This window comes from Emydura macquarii, unplaced genomic scaffold (assembly GCF_026122565.2).
Source record: "Emydura macquarii macquarii isolate MOO-44397 ecotype Brisbane River unplaced genomic scaffold, CSIRO-AGI_Emac_v2 contig_2531, whole genome shotgun sequence".
Taxonomy (NCBI): Eukaryota; Metazoa; Chordata; order Testudines; family Chelidae; genus Emydura; species Emydura macquarii.
In genome coordinates, this window is record NW_027132668.1 from 298,998 (window position 1) to 323,674 (window position 24,677).

The 24,677-nt window shown below is 42.5% G+C and overlaps 1 protein-coding gene across 1 annotated transcript in view; it reads right to left on the minus strand.

The window, feature by feature from the left end:
* Positions 1-24,677, minus strand: part of AFF3 (ALF transcription elongation factor 3) — a 478,617-nt gene that overhangs the window by 82,552 nt on the left and 371,388 nt on the right. The window contains exon 11 of the mRNA XM_067563544.1: positions 22,028-22,068. Coding sequence (XP_067419645.1) covers positions 22,028-22,068 — 41 coding nt within the window. The remainder of the gene's footprint in view (positions 1-22,027; positions 22,069-24,677) is intronic.

Sequence of the window (24,677 nt, forward strand, 5' to 3'; positions counted from 1 at the left end):
AACATACGCTGTTAATTTTAGTGACTTGCAAATTCCATTTGAGCCAAGCATAATGGCTAAACAAGAAAAGTGCCGCTATTTTGGGTAATTATTTCCCAGCACAGGTATGGAAAGTGCATTTTATGAAATGTTGTAAAAAAATAAAACTAGCTAAGCTCTGGCTCAACCAAACTTCAGCCTATTACTGTTTGACAATATAATGAAATAATATATTACATGAGGCAATGGTATAGGTTTGGATAACGATTGTGGGCTTAATAAAGACTGCTCAGATTTTCACAAATAAAAAGAATAATATCTTCTCTTTCACTCTTTCAGAATTCACCTTCCCCATCACCTCTCTTTATGTGGTGAGTGTGCAAGCAGCATATTCCACCGCTGCTATTCCAGCCTCACAGCTGTTGCCCTGCACTGAGAAGATGGCTAGTGGGATAGTGCGGTTGTGGATTAACCAGACCTTCCCAAACTACTACCCCAATTAAATGCCTGCACGTTGGGGCACATGATGCCTTCAGAGCTCAGCTTTGATATGGAGAGGGAGTGCGGGCTCCATCTGTGAGGTCTCCCTTTTTCTACCCAGTGCAGTGGAAATACACTGCTTCCACTGTGCTCAGATCCCTCCACAGCTACAGAGAGTAGTGTGTGGACAGGATTTGCTGCTATGTATTTAAAGGCTACAGTAATAAATTACTGCTAAAAATGGATACATCCCAGAGCCAAATTTACTTCTTCTTTAAAGCAGTGTGATATCAGAATTTCTGTCTTAAGGCCAAACTTCTGCTCAGGGGACTACTGCTCTGATATTTTGCTCTCTTTAGCAGCGGAGCTCTGTGCATATAGGTAAAGCAGAATATCCGAGTTCAAATCTCAGTGTGGCCCTGAGAACAGAATTCTGCCTTAGCTTTTATAATAAAATAATGTGGATTTTGTTGTGGATTTTGTGTCCTGCCTAGTTGCTGTAGCAACAGAGCCAAGCATGTTGCCATAGCAACAGAGTTAGAATATTAAGGGATAGCTCAGCCAGTTCTGGCTGGTTTTACTTATAGTTCAATAAAGACATTCCGTGGGTTTACATTTCTCTGTGTTCTGTGCTGATTTCTCTCTGAATACAAGTAATTTCCAAGGATTTAACATAACAAAAGTGGCAACGAGTACGGGATGGACCTGTGCTGCACCAACAAGAAGGAAAAGTAAACATAAGAAAAACCTTTTGCTGTTCTGGGAGCTGGGCTGTTTGCACTGACTGTGACACTGAAAGTAAAACAGGCTGTGCTTTGTGCTGAGGGAAAGTCAAGCACACAGACTGGGAAGGGAGAAGAAACAGAAGCAGTGATAGTGAATGGAAACCACCAGAAATTGTGTGTGAATGACCCCAACACACATGAATAAAAGACACTAAAAGACCAGGACAAAAAAAAGAAAAAAAAAGCAGCAATAGCTACACTTATGGGGCCCCTGGGACCTTTTGATGAGACTCTGGAGCAATGGAATTCATATACTGAGCATTTTCAGCTTTTTGTTATTGCAAATGAAATTACAGATGCAAAGAAGGTGCCAATTTTCTTAAGTGTTGTGGGAGCTAAACCCAATAGTTTACAGCTTAATGCACCCTGATAAGTCAGAGACAAAATCTTACAGTAACATTGTGAAAATCCTGGAGGCACATTTTTCCCCAAAACCGCTGGCAATCGCAGCAAGATTTGGGTTCCACAAAAGGAATCAAGAAGAAGGTGAAACAATTGTACAATTTGTAGCAGCTCTGAAGAAGCTTACTGAGCACTGTGAATTTAATGATGTATTAAGTGACACCTTGCACGATAGGTTAGTGTGTGGTCTGCACAATGAAGCAATAGAGAAGCGCCTATTGACAGAGGCCCAGCTCACCTAGCAGAAGACCATTGAAATTACAATCTCTATGGAGCTGGCCGCAAAGGAAGCACAACAGCTCAGTGAATCAACCATAGTGCATAAGGTGTCACAAGAACCTACCCACAAGACAGTGGGGAGCTGGGAATGTTACCGCTGTGGAAAGCCGGGTCACCATGCATCAAAATGTTGGTGTAAAGACATAGTGTGTCGATACCATGGCAAAAAGGGACACATTGAGCATGCCTGCAAACATAAGAAAGAAGAGCCAAACAGAACAGGCATACAGGAGAAAAAGAAGCCCACTGTCTGGTGGACAAAAAGGAAAATCTGCATGCAGTAGAGCAGACTCAGGATGATCAAAGTGACACCCAGTCAGAAGAAGTGCCACTCCACCTCTTGTCCATGGCAGTTGGCTCACATGAATACTGGGTAACCCCACTGTTGGAAGGTAAACCTATACTCATGGAACTGGAGACTGTTGCAGCAGTTTCGCTGGTCTCAGACACTGTGTATAAGGAGAAGCTAAAGCATCTACTGCTAAAGCCAACAAAAATTGTTTTGAAGACGTACACTGGAGAAGCTGTACGCATGATGGCCACTACTGATGTTAAGGTGGAGCTCAATGGACAGACTGCTAAATTGCCAATTGTTTGGAAGGCAATTACCCCACCTTAATCATGGCTTAGGAAGATCCAGCTGATTTGAGCAGAAGTGCACAGGATGGCTAAAGAAAAAACTGGTCTGACAGCTATATTAAAGAAACTTGCTACTGTTTTTTGAGAGGATCTGGGAAGTATGAAGGGAATCACTGTGAAATTGAACATTAAGCCTGACAGCCAACCAAAATGTCTGAAAGCCAGAATGGTGCCATATGCCATCGAGCCAAAAGTTGAAGCAGACCTGGAGTGTTTGGTCAAAAATGGAGTCCTAGTACCTGTTACCCACAGCCAATGGACAACCACAATCATTCCAATACTGAATAAAGATGGCTCCATTCAGATTTGTGGGGATTTTAAGGTCACCGTTAAACCAGTGTTGTGTGCAGGGCAATACCCTCTTCCCCGCATTGGTGACCTCTTCACTGGCTTGGCTGGTGGACAAAAGTTCAACAAGATTGATCTGAGTCAGGTGTATTTACAGATGCACGTTGATGAGGAGTCCCAAGAGCTGTTGACTGTTGTGACAGATAAAGGGCTGTATCAATACTGTTACTTGTCCATCAGAATAATGTCTGCTCCAGCTATGTTTCAGAGGGCTATGGACCAGATCTTGAGTGGCTTGCCAGGAGTCCAGTGCTATCTTGACGACATCCTGGTCACTGGCAAGAATGAGGAGGATCACCTTAAGAACTTGGAGGCTGCCATACAAAGAGTGGAAGAGTACAATCTACGAGTCCAAAAAGACGTGAATTCTTCCAGCCCTCTGTTGAATATTTGGGACATATCATTGATGCTACTGGCCTTCATAAGGCTCCTGCAAAAGTCAAGGCTACTGTGGAAGCTCCACCTCCTCAAAATGTAAGCCAATTTCACTCTTTTTTAGGGCTATTGAACTATTATGGAAAGTTTATTCCACAGCTAGAAACACTACTAAAACCACTACATGAACTCCTTTCCTAGAACAAGGTCTGGAAATGGATTGAAGCCTTTGATGTTGCATTTAAGAAGGTTAAACGTGCATTGCTAAATTCAGAGGTTTTGACACATTTTGATCCATCCTTAAGTCTACAGTTGGCCTGCGATGCCTCCCCTTATGGCATGGGAGTGGTCATGTCACACATTATGCCTTCTGGAGAGGAGAGACCCATTGCTTTTGTATCACGCACCTTAAGCAAGGCAGAAACTAACTATGCCCAAATTGAACATACTATCCAGAGACTGCATGAAATCTTTAGTCGTTTCGGTCTGCCAGAACAACTTGTGAGTGACAACAGACCACAGTTCATCTCTCAAGAGTTTGAAAATTTTATGAAAGCAAATGGGATACATCACTTCACGTCAGCACCATATCATCCATCCACCAATGGATTAGCAGAAAGGCTTGACAATGAAGCAATGAAACAAGCTTTAAAATCTGCATGGGGACATTCGTCCATTCAAAATGTCTGGACACCTTCTTACTATCCTATAGAAACACACTCCATACTACGACCAAAGCATCTCCAGCCTTTCTAATGATGGGATGACAGCTGCACACTTGCTTTGATGTGCTGAAACCCTCCCAAGCACAACAAGTTGTGCAACGTCAACAGCAAAACCAAGTCATCAGACGTGCACACAGAACAAAAGACCAAACCTTTCGTCCTGGACAGCCTGTCCTAGCTCACAACTATGCTTCTGGAGCTAAATGGGTCCCTGCTACAGTCATCGCTCAGACAGGACCTGTTTCCTACACTGTCCAGACTGCAGATGATCTCACCTGGTGGCAACATGTAGATCAGTTGTTGCCAGGTCATACAAGTTTCAAGGCCACATCTCCAGTTGAACTGCCTGACCTCACCACTGCAGGTGAGATATCATCAAGTGAAGAGTCACCTGTTCCTGAATCCCCTCCTCCATTCACCTCTGCAGCAGATACAGCCTCCTGACCTTTTTGAGCAGATATAACATCCTCACTTGTTTGAGAGACAAGTCCTGAGCCCATTGTTGGACCCGCACTAATAACACCTTCCGGTGCAAGAACACCAGATGTCCACCGCAATCCACCTAGAGAAAGAAGGTCTCCTCATTGGTTGGATCTTTAGCTAGGGCAAACCCATGTTATGGGGCAGAATGATCCCCAGGGTTTAGCCGGGAAATGAGGCAGTCTACCCTCATTCCCTAGTTTAGTGATTGTTCTGTTTCATTAAGGGGGGAGGAATATGTTGTGTATTTTGTGTCTTGCCTAGTTGCCCAGGTTGCCCTAGCAACAGAGCCTAGCATGTTGCGATAGCAACAGAATTAGAATATTAGGGGATAGCTCAGCCAGTTCTGGCTGGTTTCACTTGTAGTTCAATAAAGACTTTCCATGGGTTTACATCTCTCTGTGTTCTGTGCTGATTTCTCTCTGAATACAAATAATTTCCAAGGATTTAACATAACAAATTTGGCTCAACTTAGCTAACCATATCAATTGCTAAGGCACTAAGTAGCACTAGTGCACTTTTAAATTCTTGCTGGCTTCTGTTTAAGTGAAAACAACAGGATGATGGGGACTAAAGCCCTCATTAAGGAATTGCTCTTTGGCTGCAGGGATATGAAATATGCATAGCTTCTACACATGAAGCACACAACATTACACTGCAAATTCTACAGCAACTGTGCACTTATTCTTTTCTCATAATAAAGACATTACTGGATAAACAGGACTTCAGTCACCAGTAATAAATTCACTTCAAAAATTCAAAAAAAATGTTTTTAAAAAACTTTGCAAATATAGTCTTAGGTTCAAATTAAATAATGCATTAGCATTGTATCTGCTGTCATCCAGGTCGTAATTTAAAAATTATGGTTAGCCTAAAGATTATTGCATAACCCTGTGTGGCTGATGGCCGGCTTCCCTCTAGTGGATCTCGTGCTTCACTCCTATTGGGGGCCAGGAAGGTGCTCATCACCCCGTCTTCCCTGGGGGAGGGAGGGACCCGGGCCCACCCTCTCCTCCGGGTCCCAGCCCAGGGGCCCTATGAACAGCAGCTGCAGACTGCTGGCTCTGTATTTTCAGAGCCACAGCCTCTTCCCCTGGGCAACTTTCCCCCCTCAGTCCTGCTGGCCTCTCAGGCCCTGTGTCCGTTTTGCCCCTTGCTGGGCTCAGTACCTCCGTTGGGGTTCCTCCACTCTTCCCCACCTTGCTACTCTGGTCCGCTACTTTGCTCTACTACACTCCTCACAGCACAGCACCTCTGCTTCCTCCAGCTTGTGCCCTGTGTGTTTGGGGGAGGGGGGAGGAGGCAGAGCCCTTTTATGGAGCACCTGGCTGATCCCTAATTGGGCTCAGCTGGCTCCTAATTGCCCCCTCATGACTCTGGTTAGGCATCAGGGAATAAAGCCCTGATCATCCTGGGGCTGATATACCTCCCTTCAAGTATTCTCCTGCCGCCCTCTGCCCTTGATATCTCACACCTGTTTCAATTAGGCATGGGCAATCCCAGAAGAGTTTTAGTTTTGCTAACCTCTTGAACTATTTTCTGCACTTGCAAAATTAATTTCAAAATCCTTTTTCCTCTGTAATTTAAATAAAAAAGCAGTGCCAAGATTCCCTCCAGCAGCAAGAGGTAAAGGAATGCTGAGGGTGATCTCAAGAACTGGAAGAGCACTGGTGTGGTTTGTCTGAGATGAATATCTTAAATTAGAGCTGGCTGAAACTTGGGACTTCCAGTTCATGGGAAATTTCAACACTTTGAAATTTGGTTTTGGCTTTTCAGTTTTTCAAAATTTCTCACATAATGGAAATTCAGAAATAATTTTTTTTGGAAACATTGGCACATGGTGTTTCTGAAATGCAATATGCTTCCAAGGAAACTATTTACATCAGAACCCTTCCTCTGATTCAACAAATGTTTGTCAAACCTAAAAGGTCAAATTACATAGATTAATATAAACAAATAACATAAGTATGTAGGGACAAAATTAGAAAGGTCAAGGCACAAAATGACATTAAATTAGCTAGAGACATAAAAGATAACAAGAAAGCATTCTACAAATACATAAAGCAAGAGGCAGACCAAGGAAAGGGTAGGCCCATTACTAAATTGGGGGAGGAGTACAATAACAGAAAATCTGGAAGTGGCAGAAGTGCTAAATGACGTTTTTGTTTCAGTTTTCACCAGAAAGTTTAGTAGCGATTGGACGTGTAACATAGTAAATGCCAGTGAAAATGAGGTAGGATCAGAAGCTAAAATAGGGAAAGAACAAGTTAAAAATTACTTAGACAAATTAGATGTCTTCAAGTCACCAGTGCCTGATGAAATACATCCTAGAATACTCAAGGAGCTGACTGAGGAGCTATCTGAGCCATTAGTGATTATCTTCAAAAAGTTCTGGAAGACGGGAGAGATTCCAGAGGACTGAAAAAGGGAAAATATAGTGCCAATCTATAAAAAGGGGAATAAGGAGAACCAGGGGAATTACAGACCAGTCATCTTTACTTTAATACCCAGAAAGATAATGGAGCAAATAATTAAGCTATCAATTTGCAAACACCCAGAAGATAATAAGGTGATAAGTAACAGTCAGCATGGATTTGTCAAGAACAGATGGTGTCAAACCAACCTAATAGCTTTCTTTGACAGGGTAAGCCTTCTGGATAGGGGGAAAGCGGTAAATGTGGTATATCTTGACTTTAGTAAGGCTTTTGACAGTGTCTACATGACCTTCTCATAAACAAATTAGGGAAATACAACCTAGATGGAGCTACTACAAGGTGGGTGCTTAACTGGTTGAAAAACCATTCCCAGAGAGTAGTTATCAGTGGTGCACTGTCATGCTGGAAGGGCATATCAAGTGGGATACCACACGGACCAATTCTGGGTCCGGTTCTGTTCAATATTTCATCAGTGATTTAGATACTGGCATAGAGAGTACACTTATAAAATTTACGGATGATATCGAGCTGGGAGGGGTTGCAAGAGCTTTGGAGGATAGGATTACAATTCAAAATGATCTGGAAAAATTGGAGAAATGATCTGAAGTAAACAGGATGAAATTCAATAAGGACAAATGCAAAGCACTCCACTTAGGAAGAAACAATCAGTTGCACACATACAAAATGGGAAATAACTGCCTAGGAAGGAGCACTGCAGAAAAGGATCTGGGGGTCAGAGTGGATCACAAGCTAAATATGAGTCAATAGTGGAACACTGTTGCAAAAAAAGCAAACATCATTCTGGGATGTTTTAGCAGGAGTGTTGTAAGCAAGACACGAGAAATGATTCTTCTGATCTACTCTGCACTGATTAGGTCTCAACTGGAGTACTGTGTTTAGTTGTGGGCACCACATTTCAAAAAAAAAAAAGTGACAAACTGAAGAATGTCCAGAGAAGAGCAACAAAAATGAGTAAAGGTCTAGAAAACATGACCTGTGAGGGAAGACTGAAAAAATTGGGTTTGTTTAGTCTGGAGAAGAGAAGACTGAGAGGGAACATGATAACAGTTTTCAAATACATAAAAGGTTGTTATGAGGGGGAGCGGAAAATTGTTCTTGTTAATCTCTGAGGATAGGACAAGAAGCAATGGGCTTAAATTGCAGCAAGGGAGGTTTAGGTTGGACATTAGGAAAAGCTTCTAACTGTCACCGTAGTTAAGCACTGGAATAAATTGCATAGGGAAGTTGTGGAATCTCCACCACCGGAAATTTTTAAGAGCAGGTTAGAGAAACACCTCTCAGGGATGGTCTAGAATAATACTTAGTTCTGTCTTGAGTGCAGGCGACTGGACTAGAAGACCCATTGAGCTCCCTTCCAGTCCTATGATTCTATGATTCTGTTTTTGTGAAGCATTTTGGGTTTGACAAATCAGCATTTTCTGATGAGACATTGCTTTGTTGAAAATTTCTGGCCAGCTCTACTGATAAGATCAATATTTGATACTCTTCTGTAAGAACCCCATATGATAACCTCAGCAACACCTCTCTTCTGTATGCTGTATCTTCTCATGCAGCAGTATGGGAACACAAAAAATGTTCAAGTGAGAAATTTGCACTAATAAAGTTTCAAATTAGTAAAATTAGTTTTCCCCTGATATCAGTGCACTAGGATCCTGTCAGGGCCTTCAAATTGCTCATTTGCTGAGCATTATTTTAATAATGCTTTTAGCTATTTTTTAGAATTGAGGAAAAGCCCCATTTAGTGAATTGAAAGCAACCGAGTAAGAAATCAGAAATAGACACGAAAACCAGTAAAGGTTGTCATTCAGTGGAGATTTAATTTCATGTTTTCCTGTTGACCTCGCAGACTGTAAACTAAAGAGCACTGAATACATTAAAGGAAAGGGCACAATCGCATTTGGTCCTGTGAACACTGGAAATATGTTATGAAGACAGTATACAAGCTTGAAAGGGAAAAATCGTAACACCAACCTGATGCCCTGGAGGTTTGGTCTGGTGCAATGCTGTTTAATCAGACTCTGTGAGGGATTAAATGGCCATATGAGATTTATAGTAGGTCATGACTGGACCTCTTTTCAGGGCAAAGTTTTAGGGCAAAAATGGCTGGTAATTTTTCAAAGTTTATCTTGTTCCTTCAGGCAACTATTCTAACCTGGCCAAAGCTCCTAAATCCTCCCCAAAGTTTTCTTTGAGAGGGTGGGGGGGAAGGAATAGTCCTAGTGTCTATTTTCAAATGAGTAACACTGAAGAATCTAATATTTCCAGACCCTGTTTAACTCCACATGGTGTCATTGTTAAATATCAAACCTACTAAGATTTGAGATAAGGGACTTCATGATATTAAAGGAAGTTACTTCAAGAAATAACTATTTGAGGGGATTATGAGGACAGGTGAGCAGTGGATAGTCAGAGGAACAGAACAGAGGATTTATAAAGTATAATATAATGAATTCATAGTAACTAATTGTCAGGTATGATTGATTGTCCTGTGTGCATCTTCATCATCTGAAGTCAAAGGTCATTTCAGTTAATAGGGTAAGTAGCAGGGTGGGTTAATCCACCACTGTTGGCCTGGATTAATTTCCGCTGAGGTCACCTGGCAAATGGGTGGACACTATTCCACATCATAGAAAGTACCACACCATCCGGCACAACAGTCAGCCTCTGCCCAGAAGGAGTACAATACTGCCAAAAGGGGTATTTAGTAGGTCAGGCTGAGAAGCATTAGCAGAGCTATGTGGGGAAGCCTGCTTCCACTACAGCTGGTTCCAGCCAATGCTATGAGTCATTCACTTGGAGAAGGGCCAGATTCATACAAAATCATTAAAGGGGGGCAAAAAAAAAAAAGAGGTCAATTCACTTTAACTATGCAGGACACATTATCCTTTCAGCAGCAGGCGGAGAGCTGACTGGGCTCCAAAACGGTTTAATGTGACACCATGCCTCTCACTGCACTTATTGGGGAGCCAAGTCTGGGCAGCTGATGGAGCAGGTCACTGGCAGAGTATGTCAGAGAGGAGGGCTCCAGAAGGATACGGAGGAGCAGGGAGATGACCGATTAGGAGAGCAGGAACAGAAGAAACAGTGAGGGATGGTCAGGGAGCCAAACATCTCAGGAGGGGGAGGCTTGGAAGTGAGGCTGACTAGGGGTAATAGGAGGGAAAAATAATAGGGTGAGGGTTGGAGAGCCAAAAACATGTAGGGGATCTGTTTCTCCTTGTAGTGAGGCAGAGTGGCCTCCCTCTAAGCCAAAGGGGGAGGGACCATCCTCTGTGCCCGGGGAGGTGGGGGTAGAGCAAAGCTGGGCCTGCACTTCACGCCGGAAGCTGAGAGGTGGAACAGGCAGTATAAAAGGCAGGGCCTCCACTGAGCTCAGTCAGGAGAGAGCCAAGAAAGGAGATAGACGTCACTTGTTTGCTGCAGGCCTCTACTTCTGCTACCGAGCCGGATAGTGCCCTGAACCCGGAGGAGACTGAGTCCAGAGAGGAGCTGCTGAGATGGCTGGCAGCCGAATATTCTGACGAGGCAGAGGATCCCTGGATGATGGAACCCCCTCCCAGGACTGTGGTAGGAAATAGCCCAGGGGCATCAGACTTTGGTTTAGTTTTGCTGTCAGTGCTCGAGTCGGCGTGTTTCAGTGGGATTCCTGTTGACCCATTGGCCGCGTATTCCGCCACTCTCAGGGTCCTGGGGTGGCAGCCTCCCCATAGACTGTTTGCTGCTCAGCCCTGCCTGAGGGCCAGAGCTCCAAAGGTCATAGCCCATGATTCGCTGATTCCCCTGAGACTGGGCTGACTCCTCCCTAGTGGCCCTGAGGTGGAGCGGCCTCCCTCCAAGCCAGAAGGGGAAGAACGACTGCTAACTCACTACACTTCTGCTCCCCTCCTCACTCTAAAATGCACAGAAGGAAAGGAGAGAAAGAGCGTAAGGACAAGGAGACAATGCAGTAGTACAGAGAGTGTTTCACAAAGGTAGTCATGGAGGGTCCTACACAACAGCTAGCCTGTTGGAAGTAATCACTTAGTTTTAAAACAATGCAGAACTTGCAATGTATACTATAGAAATTAAAACCAGGGTCAGTTCACACACTCACAAAAGCAAAGTAAAGTGTCTTAAAAGGTAATTAGGAAGAGGGTGATATACTTGGCAGATCTCGAAGGCTTTTCTGGAATCATTTTGATCTATTGTGTAAATCAGAACCATGGGATTTAAAAAAAAAGATTTTTCTTGATAGACTATTTACACATTTGGAACAGTTATACTCCATTGTATCAATAAATAATAAGGGAGTGCAGTTTGTGAATCATTTGGCTCAACCGTTTCCACACAGAGGGGTCTAGTCTTCTCTTTGTGTGTGTATGAGAGACAAGAGTTCCATAAGTATGAACAGAAGCTATGTGCATGCATCAAGAGTAGACTAGACCCTTAAAAATGCTTACAGCATTCAGATGCAGAAGATATACTAGTATGAAAAGTAAATTGCAAAAACAGAGGAATACAGTATATACAGATTGTATAGCTTAAATTATACACAGAGGGGGAAAATAATCTAATATAAGTAATTTCTATTTGCTTCTTTTTATTATTACATTTCAAAACCGTATTCTTTTCAGGTTAAATAGACATAAATAATCCCTGAACTGAGGCTCTTTACATCCCTTTTCAAACCAGATCTAACTTTTACATCTGAGTGAACAGCACAAGAAAGCAAAGGTTTATAACAAACTGAGGCACACCCACTGATTCTAGCACTAAGAGGCCCCACTAGGAATAAAAATAGCTGTGCAGAGAATGGTAATTCTGTTTTGCCAAGGAGTTCAGAATTTTGAAATTTGGTTTCATTCTAATTTGGAAAGAAAACCAAAAATTTTGAAATTTTCTGTGGAACATTACAAAACATTTCATTTTGGAAAATACAAACTGTTTGTTTTAATAAATATAGAATAACATTCTTTCTGGCAAGCTGACAGTAAACCAGGAGTCTGGAAGCTATGGGAGTGACTGCTGAGCCAGGACTCTCAGACCTTTGTAACTCCCATCGGACACCAGGTAGGTGGCTGAAGATGTGGGAGCCTGGGCTCCTCAGATATTCACCAAGTGAGCTACCAAGGAGCTGGCACAAAATTAGGCATGTTTCAAAATTTGCATGAGAGGCAGAGTTCCATTGTAGCCCTGCCTGAGTTCCATCAGATTTTAGTTGAAATCAAACCATCTCTGTGAAACATTCCAGTTTCAACAGATCTGCATTCTCTGATGGAAAACCATTCCACTGGAGAATTTCCAACCAGCTCTATAAATAAAGCAGAGTGTCATTTATGCTCAGTGAATCTCACTAACATTCCAGAAAAAGGAGAGACCTCTGTTCTAGGGAATGCTGAAAACAATTTTGACTGTTGTACAGCACCTTATTATTTAATCGGTGACAGAGGACAAAACTGCACATTTAATACTTTTAACTTTAAATGTTCACTTGTACAATCTTCTGAATAAATTCAGCAATGTGCTTTTTAAAAATTGGAAATGTTCGAAACCTCCGGAAGTCAGATTCTCAGCTAGTGAAAACTGATGTACTTCCACTGAAGTCAATGGAGCTACTTCAACTTATACCAGCTGAGTATCTGGTCACTTAACTTTAATACAGAGTTCAAAGTGTAAATTACTGTAAAGTGAGAAATGTTACTAATGCACACTGATTAGGGTAATCCATGAGCCACAATGCAAAACATTTAAAATGAATGATTTAAGCTTTGATTTTTATGCAAAAAATCCCCCAGTCAAACTAAACCAAAACCTGGCCACTTCTATTTATATTCCACATTTCCATGAAAAAATGCTCCCCACTGATGTACTCTAACTATTTGGGTAAGCCAGAAGTTTTGCATGCAAAACTGATTGATGAATGCTGGCTTCAAAGTATATAAACATGCATCTATCTCCAGATGCCTGCATAACAGACCTTTCATATGCATGGTGACAGTGTGTTTCTTCTTTAACCAGCTCCAAACTATGGCCTGATCTTGCACTCCTTGCACTTCCAAAACTACTATGGACCTGAGTGAGAGTTTTGAGGGAGTAAGGAACGCAGAGCCAGGCTCCTACTTTGGAAGTTCCTCTTGGTACAAACCATATCTTCATCCACTGAACTGGGACACTGCCCCAATATCCATATTTTGAGGCAACACTTTGAAGAAGTGAGTCCTTTTTACTGGAAGGTGGGAGATGAAGAAAATGACCCTATGGATGTAGAGAGGAGACTCTGAAAATTCTATGAGATAACTCTGTCATATGATTACCAGCACCCAATGATCCTCTGTAACATGGCATCATGCTGGCAGGAAGATGACAAGTCTCCCTTCTAACAGGGTAACAGAGAAGGAAGAGTTGGAGTTGGAGTCTGTCTGCAGCAATATTTTTTCCCAGCCTTATTGGTCTTGGAGGAGGATCAGGGGGTACCAAAGGGCTTGTCGAAGTAACTATTTCCCAAATTTAGATCAGAATTTTCAATTCTTGACATAAGACTTCTGAATGGACAAAATAAGTTGAGAGGATTTATTCCTAGACTCCTGCCTCTGCCTTCCAAAAGGAAGGGAAGGGGAAAATTCCTTTGTCCTGTGACAGCAACATTAAGGGCACACAAGAAATGTGAACTAGAGAAAGGCATAGCCATGAGATTTATCTGTCTCAGAAATCTCTGGACTAGGGTCTTATCCATCAATGCTTTCTTAGTCATGGATGTTGGTAGCCAAAAGTTGAATGAAATCCTTCAAGATATCATTTGAGGTGTTATCTGCATGTTTTCCTAAGGTAAATAATTTCTGCAAATTCTTGGGGAGTATGACGGATACAATCTTGTTGGACTGCAGCTAGGCCATCCAAATAATAGTGGCCCCAGAATATGTGAGGCACACATAACTGAGCTTGTCTGGAATACTACTGGCAGCCCTAGAAATGTAGGCGGCATTAACGGTTGATGCTGACTAGGCTAATTGAGTGCTCTTTCCATCTGTTTATTGAGTGTCTATGAGCAAACTGTTTGCTTCCAGGGGAATGGTGGAAGATTTAGTGCATGAGGCAATATGGATATTCCTGGGAGAGTCTACCTTTCTGGAGGGATTTGGAGAATGAGACTTTCCAGCAGGCAAAAATCAGTTTCTTATCTGAAGCATGTTCAAAGAGAGATTTACCCCCTCTGAAATGTTCTAAACATCCACAGACCTTACCCAACCGAAGGTATCAACTACATACTTGAAAAGGTAATTCCAGTTATTATTAGTGATCCTCAGATAGGGTTCTGGGGAAGATGGATCAATTTCAGCGGCAGAATATTATCATTATTATTATTATTAGTTGTACAGAGGAAGCACCCATGGGGATCAGAGGTATGAGGTGAGTGGCTGTTCAAACACCTAGGAAGTCAGTCCCAGCCCAAATGGCAAACCAACATGACCCTCCTCCAAGTCGGAGCCTACAGTAAAGAAGGAATGGGGGGAAGAGGAGAAAAGAGTGAAGGATTTCTTGTAGCCTATTCCAAAGCAAAACAGTTGTAAGAAAACAGAGAGGGCCTCTTGACTTTGAGAGATGGGACATCTTCAGTGCTGAAATTCCATTGGAGGAGAGGAGTGTATCAGAATAGGGCCCCCATACCACCTAAGAGAAATGTAGTAGGCCACACAATAATCCTAGGGAGCAGGGTCCTTCTTTTCTTGTATCTACTCACCTCCTGCTGCTTGCAAAGAAACTGGCCATAGTTCCGCTCCTTCTGTGTAGAATTGCCTTCATCTCCCAAAGAGTCATATAGGATGGCAGCCAAAAGTAAAGCGCTGGCTGATGCTCATATTCCTGTTTGGGGCAGCAAAAAGCTGCTACCCTAGGATAGGCGTTCTTTGCCTGCGTTCAGTCCAGGCACAAACGTCTGATGGAGGCAGCCTCCACCTGAGTTGCTTTTCTCTCCCCCAGCCATACAGAGGTTCCAGCTTCTCCTTCTCCATTGTTCCAACAGCAGCAGACAGAAAGACAGAACAAAAATAAGAACAACAGAGAAAATGCTGTTCTCAAAGCTAAGATAAAAAAGGCTCAACAGCCATATCGCCTAATGACAAAACAAAACAAAAATAAATGAAACCAACAGGGGAACCAGAAATTTAGAGCAGGCTTCTGAACTGTTTCTGCAATCAGAAGGAAAAAACTGGAGGAGAGTGAGTGTGTAATCAGAAAAGCTGGATGAACCTGATCTGACTGGCTAATTCTGGGGTAACTGTAGTACAGAGTGGGAAGTGGTGTGTGTGTGTGTGGTGTGTGTGTGGGGGGGGATGGGGGGGGGAAGTACCGATCCATCTGTCCCATGGAGAGTTGGTCCACAGAAGAGAAATTTGAACTTTTGCTATGCATGCTATATGTGTTCTATGGATCTCCAGCGCTGTCATTATGACATGTTTCACAAACACCAAGGCTAAATTTTTCAAACTGGTGTGACTGAAGTTAGGCACTGGAATTCATACTTTGGCACTACTGACTTCTTAGGAGAGTTCCTTCATCTCTGAAAATAAGGGTACTTATTTGGGCACTCAAATTTGAAATTTTACTTAAAAATTAAAGAACTGGTCGTAGTCAAAGAGGGTTGTTCAGCAAACAACAAAGAGGGCTCCTGATTTCATGCTATTAGTACTGTACAAACCTAAGGTCTTTCTCCAAACTGCCACAAAATAGGTAAATAATGTCTCCATAAAATTTCACTTTCATGGCAACACTAAAAATAGCACAACATACAATTCGTAATATATGCCTTCTCTATCCACTTAGTTTTCTGCTGAAGTCATCCCTAATATTATCAGCTAACTTTCCCCCCATCTCTTCCAGTCGGAGGAGTAATTTCATATACTGGAGCCATTATGAAAGTGAAAATTCCCTTTGTTTTATAACATGGTCAGAGCCCGAAGGGAATGTCATTGTCCAAAGGGAGAGTAATATTAAGGTTCAATGAAATACATTGAAAAGTGTCAAAACTGATAAGGAAATTATAGGATTATATTTTCTCTTCATTAATAAACCAGTTGGCAACAGCCATTTAGTCCTGATACATGGGAGTCATTGTTCAGATCATCAGTTCAACAATACTTTAAGTAAATGCTCCTTTGACCCAATTTGATGCAAGATGGGCAGATAGGTTACTGAAAAATATACCTCAAAGGATCATAAAAATGTAACAGTTTCCCAGTTGCAAACTGATTTTTCAAAGACGATTACACGCACAATTTAACCACACAACCATTTATATCCTCCAAGTTCCATACTGTTAATGTCTGTTTTGCTCCTGGTTTTTTTTGCTGCTTCTCTTTTTTAGATGCACACATTAAAAAAAAAAAAAAAAAACCTCTCACACTCCTTGTCCTATATGATTTATCCCCATGAGATTAAATTACATTTTTATAAGCCCATGTTACTGAAAATGATATTTGAAGATTCACTGAAAAAATTAATTCCTGATCTGGTGCTGTGAAGCATCTTGTTAGCACTGTACTGACTCTGTCGTTCAAAAAACAGATGGAAGCAGTCCAAGGGTATGATTAACTTCTTAGTCCGTGCAATTTCCTATTGCTCTACTTGCCCTAGATTTCAGGATCGACCTCCTGCTTCACTGCAAAAATGCAGTCGCTCAGCTTGATAAATCACATGAATACTTTTTTGATCACAGTTATCTACTATTTACTACATACCCAGTGAGGTTAATCATATGCTGAACCACTTCATATGCTACACACATAGACACTCTTCTTCCCAATAGCACTTTGCATATTCTTCACACTGCCAGCAAGCAACTGTGCCTGTCCCCTCCTTACTAATATACAGAAGAGTGTATCACTGGACCCCTCTCCCCCATGTAATTATCCATTCCTAAATTCATTGTAAACTACAGTGAAAAGAAGCTGGCAGATGGAGGAAATACATATAAGATTAAAAGAATTACTTTGTTATCTCTTTGAGCAGATAGATTTTAAAGATATTTTAAAAGTACAATTATTTCTCTTAACTAGAACTTTCATTCTCCCTCGCCTCCTCAAATGTCATAAGGAGCACTTTTGAGAAGGGCGAGGAGTGGACCAGCGGGTATCGGTATCTGTTTGGTGCTGGTGTGGCAAGAAACATAAACTATGGCTGATGGGAAACTGCTAACATTTTCTGGGAAAGAAGACCACTTCTCCTCCCCTATCTCCCATCAACCCTCTTATTTCCTGAATGCTAGAATAATTTTAATACTCATCAATGTGAAAAGATTATTATATTTGGCTTGATAGCTAGAGTTCTCTAGGCCAGCTGTCCTCCATCTTCTTATGTAACTTTGCCAATGCACCTCAGTTTTGACTTACAACCCCTGCTTGAGAGTCCTATCATGGGATGTTCCTAAACAAAGAATGGCAATGACCAAAATGTGGCAAATCACGGTAGAGTCCTGTAATGTGAAAAGATAGCAACTCGGAATTAAACTGATACAAACAAATGTAGTGCTCAGGTGAAAAGAAGCGAATTTGAATCCCAGGTTTTCTGAAATCCCTGTTTTTACTATTCATTCCAAACCTTTACAAAGATCCTTTAGACACCCTTTTCTTTAATGTGCAATAAAACAGCTGCAGCAGGTAATGCAGAAAAACAAGATACATTGTATGCAATTTCTCTTATTGCATGTTATAGTTAGAGGGGCTAAGATACAATTGTTCTAGATTATTTCTACCCTAAAATATGCTAACAATCACCCTTAGCTGCCCTCCAGAGCCTGTGAAGCCTGCAGCTGTGGGATAACCATGATTCTGAATCATTGGCAAGGCCGATATCTGCTTTCTTTTATGTAGCCAATGTGAAAATATTTCTAGAGCTGAAAGTTTATCACTGATTCATCCTGAATGCACATGTTAACCATAGTCCTCCTTTGTGTCTTGTGAAACCCACGACTGCCGTGTCCTCAATTTCTGATGGGATCCAGATCAACTTGCAGCTGTGAGGGAGTTGAAGCTTCCCTAGGCTGCAACCAGAGCTGTCATACTGTGTTCCTTCTGGCTGCCAGCCAGCTGAGTCACTCCTCTGATAAACAGCCTGTGTGGTTTCTCATCAAATTTGGGGAACTCTACAGTGTGAGATAAAACACAGTCTAACAGACTAGGGCTTCAGTCCAACACAAAACATAAACATGTGTGTAACATGAAGCACATGAGTAGTCTTATTGACTGCAATGGGACTATTCAGATGCTTCAAGTTTCCTGTTTAAGTGCTTTGCTGGATCACATCGTAAGTAGGGGCCTGGGAACAAGGAGCTCTCTGCCCACCCAAAAATGCTAAGCTGACTCAGAGGGTATATCTACACTGCAATCGGAAATGTGACTGCAGCTCGGGCAGACACACCTGCACAAGCTTTACCCGCACCAGCACAGCTGAAAGTAGCCATGTGGACGTGGGGGCACAGTATGGGCTAGCAGTGCATGTGGGTCTCCAGGTTGCCAATGGGCATGTAGAGCCCACGCTGCTGCAGCTGCACTTATTTTTTAGCAATGCTAGCAGGATTAAAGCTTGCCACAGCGGCCAGCCCACCTTGGACTGCAGTGCAGACATACCCAGAGAGCTGCCATCCCAGTTGTAAGCAATCTGTCTAAGGTCTATCTCATGTGGCCCCCTTTTCTCTGCTGCACTTCAATAAACTGCACCACTCTATGAATGTTTTCACTGTGTTGTGTGGGAGAATTTGCCTGTCCCTTCTGGGGATTGTGAGTGGAATGGTATCAACCCAGCAATTCATTAAAGTAAACTAGTTCCAGCGTGGCACAGATATCTGCCTGCTGCCTTCGTTCCAACTGGTGACAAGGTACGGCTCCAACTTGGACCTATGAGGCAGGGAGGTGCTATTATCCCCATTTTACAGATGAGGAACTGAAGGTGAGAGAGACTAAGGGTCTGTTTCCACTGCAATCAGAGGTGTGACTGCAGCATGCGCAGACATATCTGAGCTCGCTAGAATGACAACAGCAGTGAAGCTGTGGTAGCATGGGCCAACTGCTCCAGTGCTGCTGGGGACTTTGGGGTGGGTTTGCACAGCCTGCGCTGCCACAGCTTCACTGGTGTTGTCATTCAAGCTAGCTAGATCAAAGCTAGCTCTGGCATGTCTACAGGGCTGCAGTCGCATCCTGGTCTGCAGTGGAGATAGACCCCTGGTGACTTGCCCAAGGTCACACAAGGAAGTCTGGCAGAGCAGGGACTGAGCTCGTGTCTCCCGGTCCCCGGCTAGCACCCCATAAGCACTCAGACATTCTTCCTCGCTGGCAATCCTAGAACCACGGGACATTAGGGTTGGAAGGGACCTCAGGAGGTCATCTAATCCAACCCCCTGCTCAAAGCAGGACCAACCCCAAATAAACCATCCCAGCCAGGGCTTTGTCAAGCCGCACCTTAAAAACCTCTAAAGATGGAGATTCCATCACCTCCCTAGGTAACCCATTCCAGTGCTTCACCATCGTCCTAGTGAAAAAGCTTTTCCTAATATCCAACCTAGACCTCCCCCACTGCAACTTGAGACCATTACTCCTAGTTCTGTCCTCTGCCACCACTGAGAATAGCTTAGCTCCATCCTTCCTGGAGCCCCCTTTCAGGTAGTTAAAGGCCGCTATCAAATCCCCCTCACTCTTCTCTTCTGCAGACTAAACAAGCCTAGTTCCCTCAGCCTCTCCTCATAAGTCTTGTCCTCCAGCCCCCTAATCATTTTTGTTGCCCTCCACTGGACTCTATCCAATTTTTCCACATCCTTCTGTAGTGAGGGGCCCAAAACTGGACACAATACTCCAAGTGTGGCCTCAACTGTGCCGAATAGAGGGGAATAATCACTTCATTCAATCTTCTGGCAGTGCTCCCACTAATGCAGCCCAACATTAGCCTTCTGGGCAATGAGGGCACAACATTGACTCATATCTAGCTTCTTGTCCACTGTAACCCCAGGTCCTTTTCTGCAGCACTCGTCCCTAGCCAGTCGGTCCCCAGTCTGAAGCAATGAATGGGATTCTTCCATCCTAAGTGGAGGACTCTGCACTTGTGCTTGTTGAATCTTATCAGATTTTTTTGGGCCCAATCTTCTAATTTGTCTAGGACACTCTGTATCCGAGACAGCTACCCTCCAGAGTATCTATCACCCACCCAGTTAGTGTCATCTGCAAATATGCTGGGGGTGCAATCTACCTGATCCATCCTCCTGATCATTAATGAAGATGTTGAATAAAACCGGCCCCAGGACCGACTCCTGGGGCATTCTGCTTGTTACAGGCTGCCAACAAGACATCGAGTCGTTGATCACTACCCGTTGAGCCTGATGGTCTAGAGAGCTTTCTATCCATTCTATCTCATAGTCCATTCATCCAACCCATACTTTTTTTAATGCAAATGAATGAAAGAGAAAATCCTAAATACATTCACTCGTGTCATAGCATTTCTCTCTCGGGGTTCACCTACACTTTGAGTGAGGGTTGTGATTCCCAGCTCACACAGACATACTCAAGCTAGCTTTCATCAAGCCAATATGTAAAAATAGTAGTGTAGCCGGGGCAGCATGGGCAGCGGCAAATAGTGTCATAAGCTAGCCGTGCTGAATTCAAAGCCGTTTGAATCCGGTAGGTACGTGTTCAGCACAGCTAGCCTGTGTGGCTGTGGGCAGTTTTGCAGGCATCTGCACAGTTTAGCTGGAGAATGAGGCAGAGTGAAACAGCCATCTCTGCTCCTCCCATTCTTTGTGGTCACACTTCCAAATACCCACATCTTGTTCATGTGGAAGAGCTTACCTGTATTCAAGGACATGAGTATGATGTGCTTAGGCTTTTTCCTTGCATGCTTTCTGGTCAATTACGGTAGAAATCTGTGTGCCTTTCATGCCCAACAACTGAGGACATGACAGCCCACAGCACATGTTACAGTCAGATTGCTAAAATAAAGTTTTTCTTCTTTTAAAAAAATCTAAACAAAACAGTGTTTGTATACCAAGGAGGGATAATTTTGGCCGTCTCTGCCTCAGGGCATAGAGAAACATTATTCACCCACGCACAACATATAATTCAGCCTAAGTGACAGGCTCTGCTCTGGAGAAGCCCTAGACTGAGCTGGCTTACAGAGTCAATTACTGCTTATTCCTAGGGAGGAGGCGGGAGGATGGGCTAGAAGGAGCAGAGGTGGCTGCCAAAGAGGCATGGGGAAATTTACTTTGTGTCAGCCTGTATGACACAGTACCTCATTTGTGGATAAATGTAAATCTGCTAGTTCTTTTTCATAGGCACTAAAATGTACAATCTTCATCATTCCTAAAAGGGGGAAAAAATCAGGACTGTTTTAGAAAGCTACCTTATATTTCAATCAATCCTCTTTCAGAAAGGCCATTTAGGATAAATACCTGTACTGATCTATAGTCCAACTATAATATTTACTATGGCCGAAATCCTGAATTCTTTACTTAGGCCAGACACCCACTAAAGTCAATGGGAATTTTGCCTAAGAAAGGACCAAGTAAAAATGGAGTAAGAAGATAAGGGTTTGCCTCCTTGTTTTTCTATCTAAAGCATCAGTTACTGTCCAAAAAGCATAAAATAAATACCCCATCTAATTCTCCCTCCCTCCCCCCAATACCCAACCCCTCATAAATTAATATTGAGAGAATCTCAGCAAAACAAGTGTAATTCCCAGTGAGAAAATTTGGAAAAAGTCAAAAGAGAACATCTCAGAATAAATGAAGTACTTATTGCTGAAAAATGAGCTTAGATATATCTCAGCATACTCTAAAGCTCAGAATTTACTGCATCATTCATGCCTTCTCCAGTATGTTTCTTATCTCTCGCTTGGTGTCACAACAAGGGATTCTGCATATTCTGTATGAAATACAACAAGACTGTGATTTTTGCAGTAATAAACTCCACCCATGCATGACAAATCCAAGCATGCAAAATGTTTAACATCCCAATTCACAGATACTTTCGGGACAAAATCCGATTATGAGTTATACACCACAATAAATAGAGCTCAACGTTTCATAAAGCAATTTATAGTTCATAAAAATGACAAAATGTACCTGTCAGACAGAACGCGGAGAGCAGATCTCTGTGCTGCCTGCTGGAAGAAAGAGCAGAGATGTTTATATTATATTCTGACTTTCAAATTATGAACTCAATCAACAATTAAAAAAATGTGTTACACACATTTTTGTCACGTGTCCAAATTTTAAAGTACTAGTAAAGTGGCAGAAAACGTCTAGTAAAATGGACATTCCAGTCTAGTAAATGTAAGAAGATTCTGTTAAGTATGCCATAAACCAGAGGATTGTCAAAGCAATGCACAGTATGTGAGGTATGAACTACTCTGTTTAGATGATTTTCTGCAGGTCTCTGAAAACCCTGCAAGGCTTGATTCTCTTCCTTCCCCCACATTCCCACCCTTTCCTTTACCACTAGTCTCCTCCCATTCTTCCACAGAAACAAACACCACATATTTGGTTCCTTTTGCGATGGAGCCTGTAGCTACAATTATACATTTAGCAAAGACTGCTAGAGCTGCTTCAGGCTTTTCAAGAGTACTGTCATGATCGTTTGCTGGCAACTTTTGACTACACTGCACAGGATTTACCTGTTGCTGTTTTGGCTCTCAATTCTTGCCTAGTACAAGTCTTTGGATGGTGTGGGGAGCCAAGGTGCTTGTTATTATGTTAACTGGCAGCTCTAGGAATAGAAATCATATCCTTTCAAATGTAATAGGACCCACAAGCCTATCACTGACCTAGCTTACCTCTTTATTATTATTCTTTTCCCTACTTGAACCACTTCAAGTGGTGTGACTCATGGCTTCAGCACAGTAACTAACTGCAAGGTAAGATAAAATCTATAATGTTCTGATAATACACTTTAAGACCTTGACCATAATATTATTGTGTATGGCTAGTTTGTGCCCTCTCTTTAAGGATTAGAGAGGTGGCACAACAGTAGCACATGGTTAAGTAGTATTTAATATTTAACTCTCTGCCCCTTGACTCTAATGTTGTCTTTGTCATTCTCATATTAGAACATTTTGAAATACTTCTCAAATTGATGTTTGGCTTCTGAGGCTGCCAGGGGTGGAGTGCCATGGAGGCAGCATGTTCCACGTTTGGTGGGAAGGAAGTGACTTGTGCAGTTCATCAGAAACCATTCTAGCCAATCAAAAACTGTGCTGGCAGGATGCAAAGGGAAAGTCAATAAGTGGCCTTGATGTGCAGGGTATAAAAAGTGGAAACAATGGAGTGGATCCTCAGGGTTCTGGCAGGAGTACAAAACTTCTTTTCCCAGGGGAGAAAAGGAAGGTTTCAGTCTTATTTTGTGGTAAACTGTAGATTCACACTCTGGCTTGCTGCGCAGTAACTTGCTGTATAAATAAGTCCTAAATTGAGTTTCTGCTCAGACGGACAATCAACCTGGAATGGGCTGCACATCCTTGGTTCTTTGGATACAGGTAACTCTGTCTCTGTTGCCAGTGGTTTTGTGCCCTGCTGCCCTGCCTCTCAGCTCTAGCTGATAATTTCTTTAGCATCTCACACAACTAAACAGATTACAAACTGAAAACTATCATTCCAACCTATAACTTGGGTGGAGTTTACAAACTGGTCATCTACCTCTGCACAATTTAGTTTACAAAGCAAAATCAAAAGCTTGAATGGAGAGTCACTACTCTAAAATGGGTTAGGCCTAGCATTAGGTAACAATGTCTTGGGCTATGATTCCCAGAACCCATTGTCTGAAAGTCTCCACAGACAAAGTTAACATCCACACTGCAGTGTCAAGTGAAAATGATGAAGAGCTTCCAAATTGCTTCCTTGTAGAATCTTTGGAGGCTGACACCTTCACAGCTGATGAGGTAGTCATCCTTCAGGTGGAGTGATCCTTAACCCCTACTGGTTATGGGAGTTTGGCTATGTAGGCTTCTTTCATATACAAAACTACCCACTAATCTATCATTTTCCTGGAAAGCCATTTCCCCTTCTCTGATCCATTAAAAAGAGCACAAAAATATTGAATCCTGCATCAGGAGTCACTAGTCCTGATTATCATCAAGAGAGTGCCATGAGGCTTTCTTTGGAGTTGATGGATGAGAAGAGAATGGAAGAAGGTTAAAGAATTGGTTCCAGTGGAAGCGAGAGTTTAAGATAGGAATAAAGAAAGGACTATCCTGAGACCCTGTTGTTAGGAATATTAGGAACAGGCATCTTCATGTGATTCACAGCCAGTTCACTCACCTGTCTGGCACACATAATAGCCCACCTCTCCCTATATGTTCATACAAGTTCTAGCATAATGGGCTCTCAGTTATGACCGGGTATTTGTGTTACCATACTAGAAATCCATTGGATGCTACCAGGATAGAAATAACACTAAATATCCATTAAGGGAAAAGCTAGACAAGGAGCCCAATACTCAGGGATTAAAGGATGACTAAGGTAGCATGAAGAGCACTACTGTAAGCTGCGACTCAAATACAATTGGTCTCAACATAGCTCAGATATGTTATTACCCTCAAAAACTTGGGTAACTAGCAAGTGACAGCCTATTAGAAAACATTTTAGAGGATTCCCAATGCTTATTTTTTAAAAATACTAAGGGCTGCTCCCCTTCTGAGCACCTCTAAAGGCATTCTAGGATCTGAGGGATGGAATAGGACCTGGCTGTCCATCACCCTCCCTGTGTATTGGCAGTGGA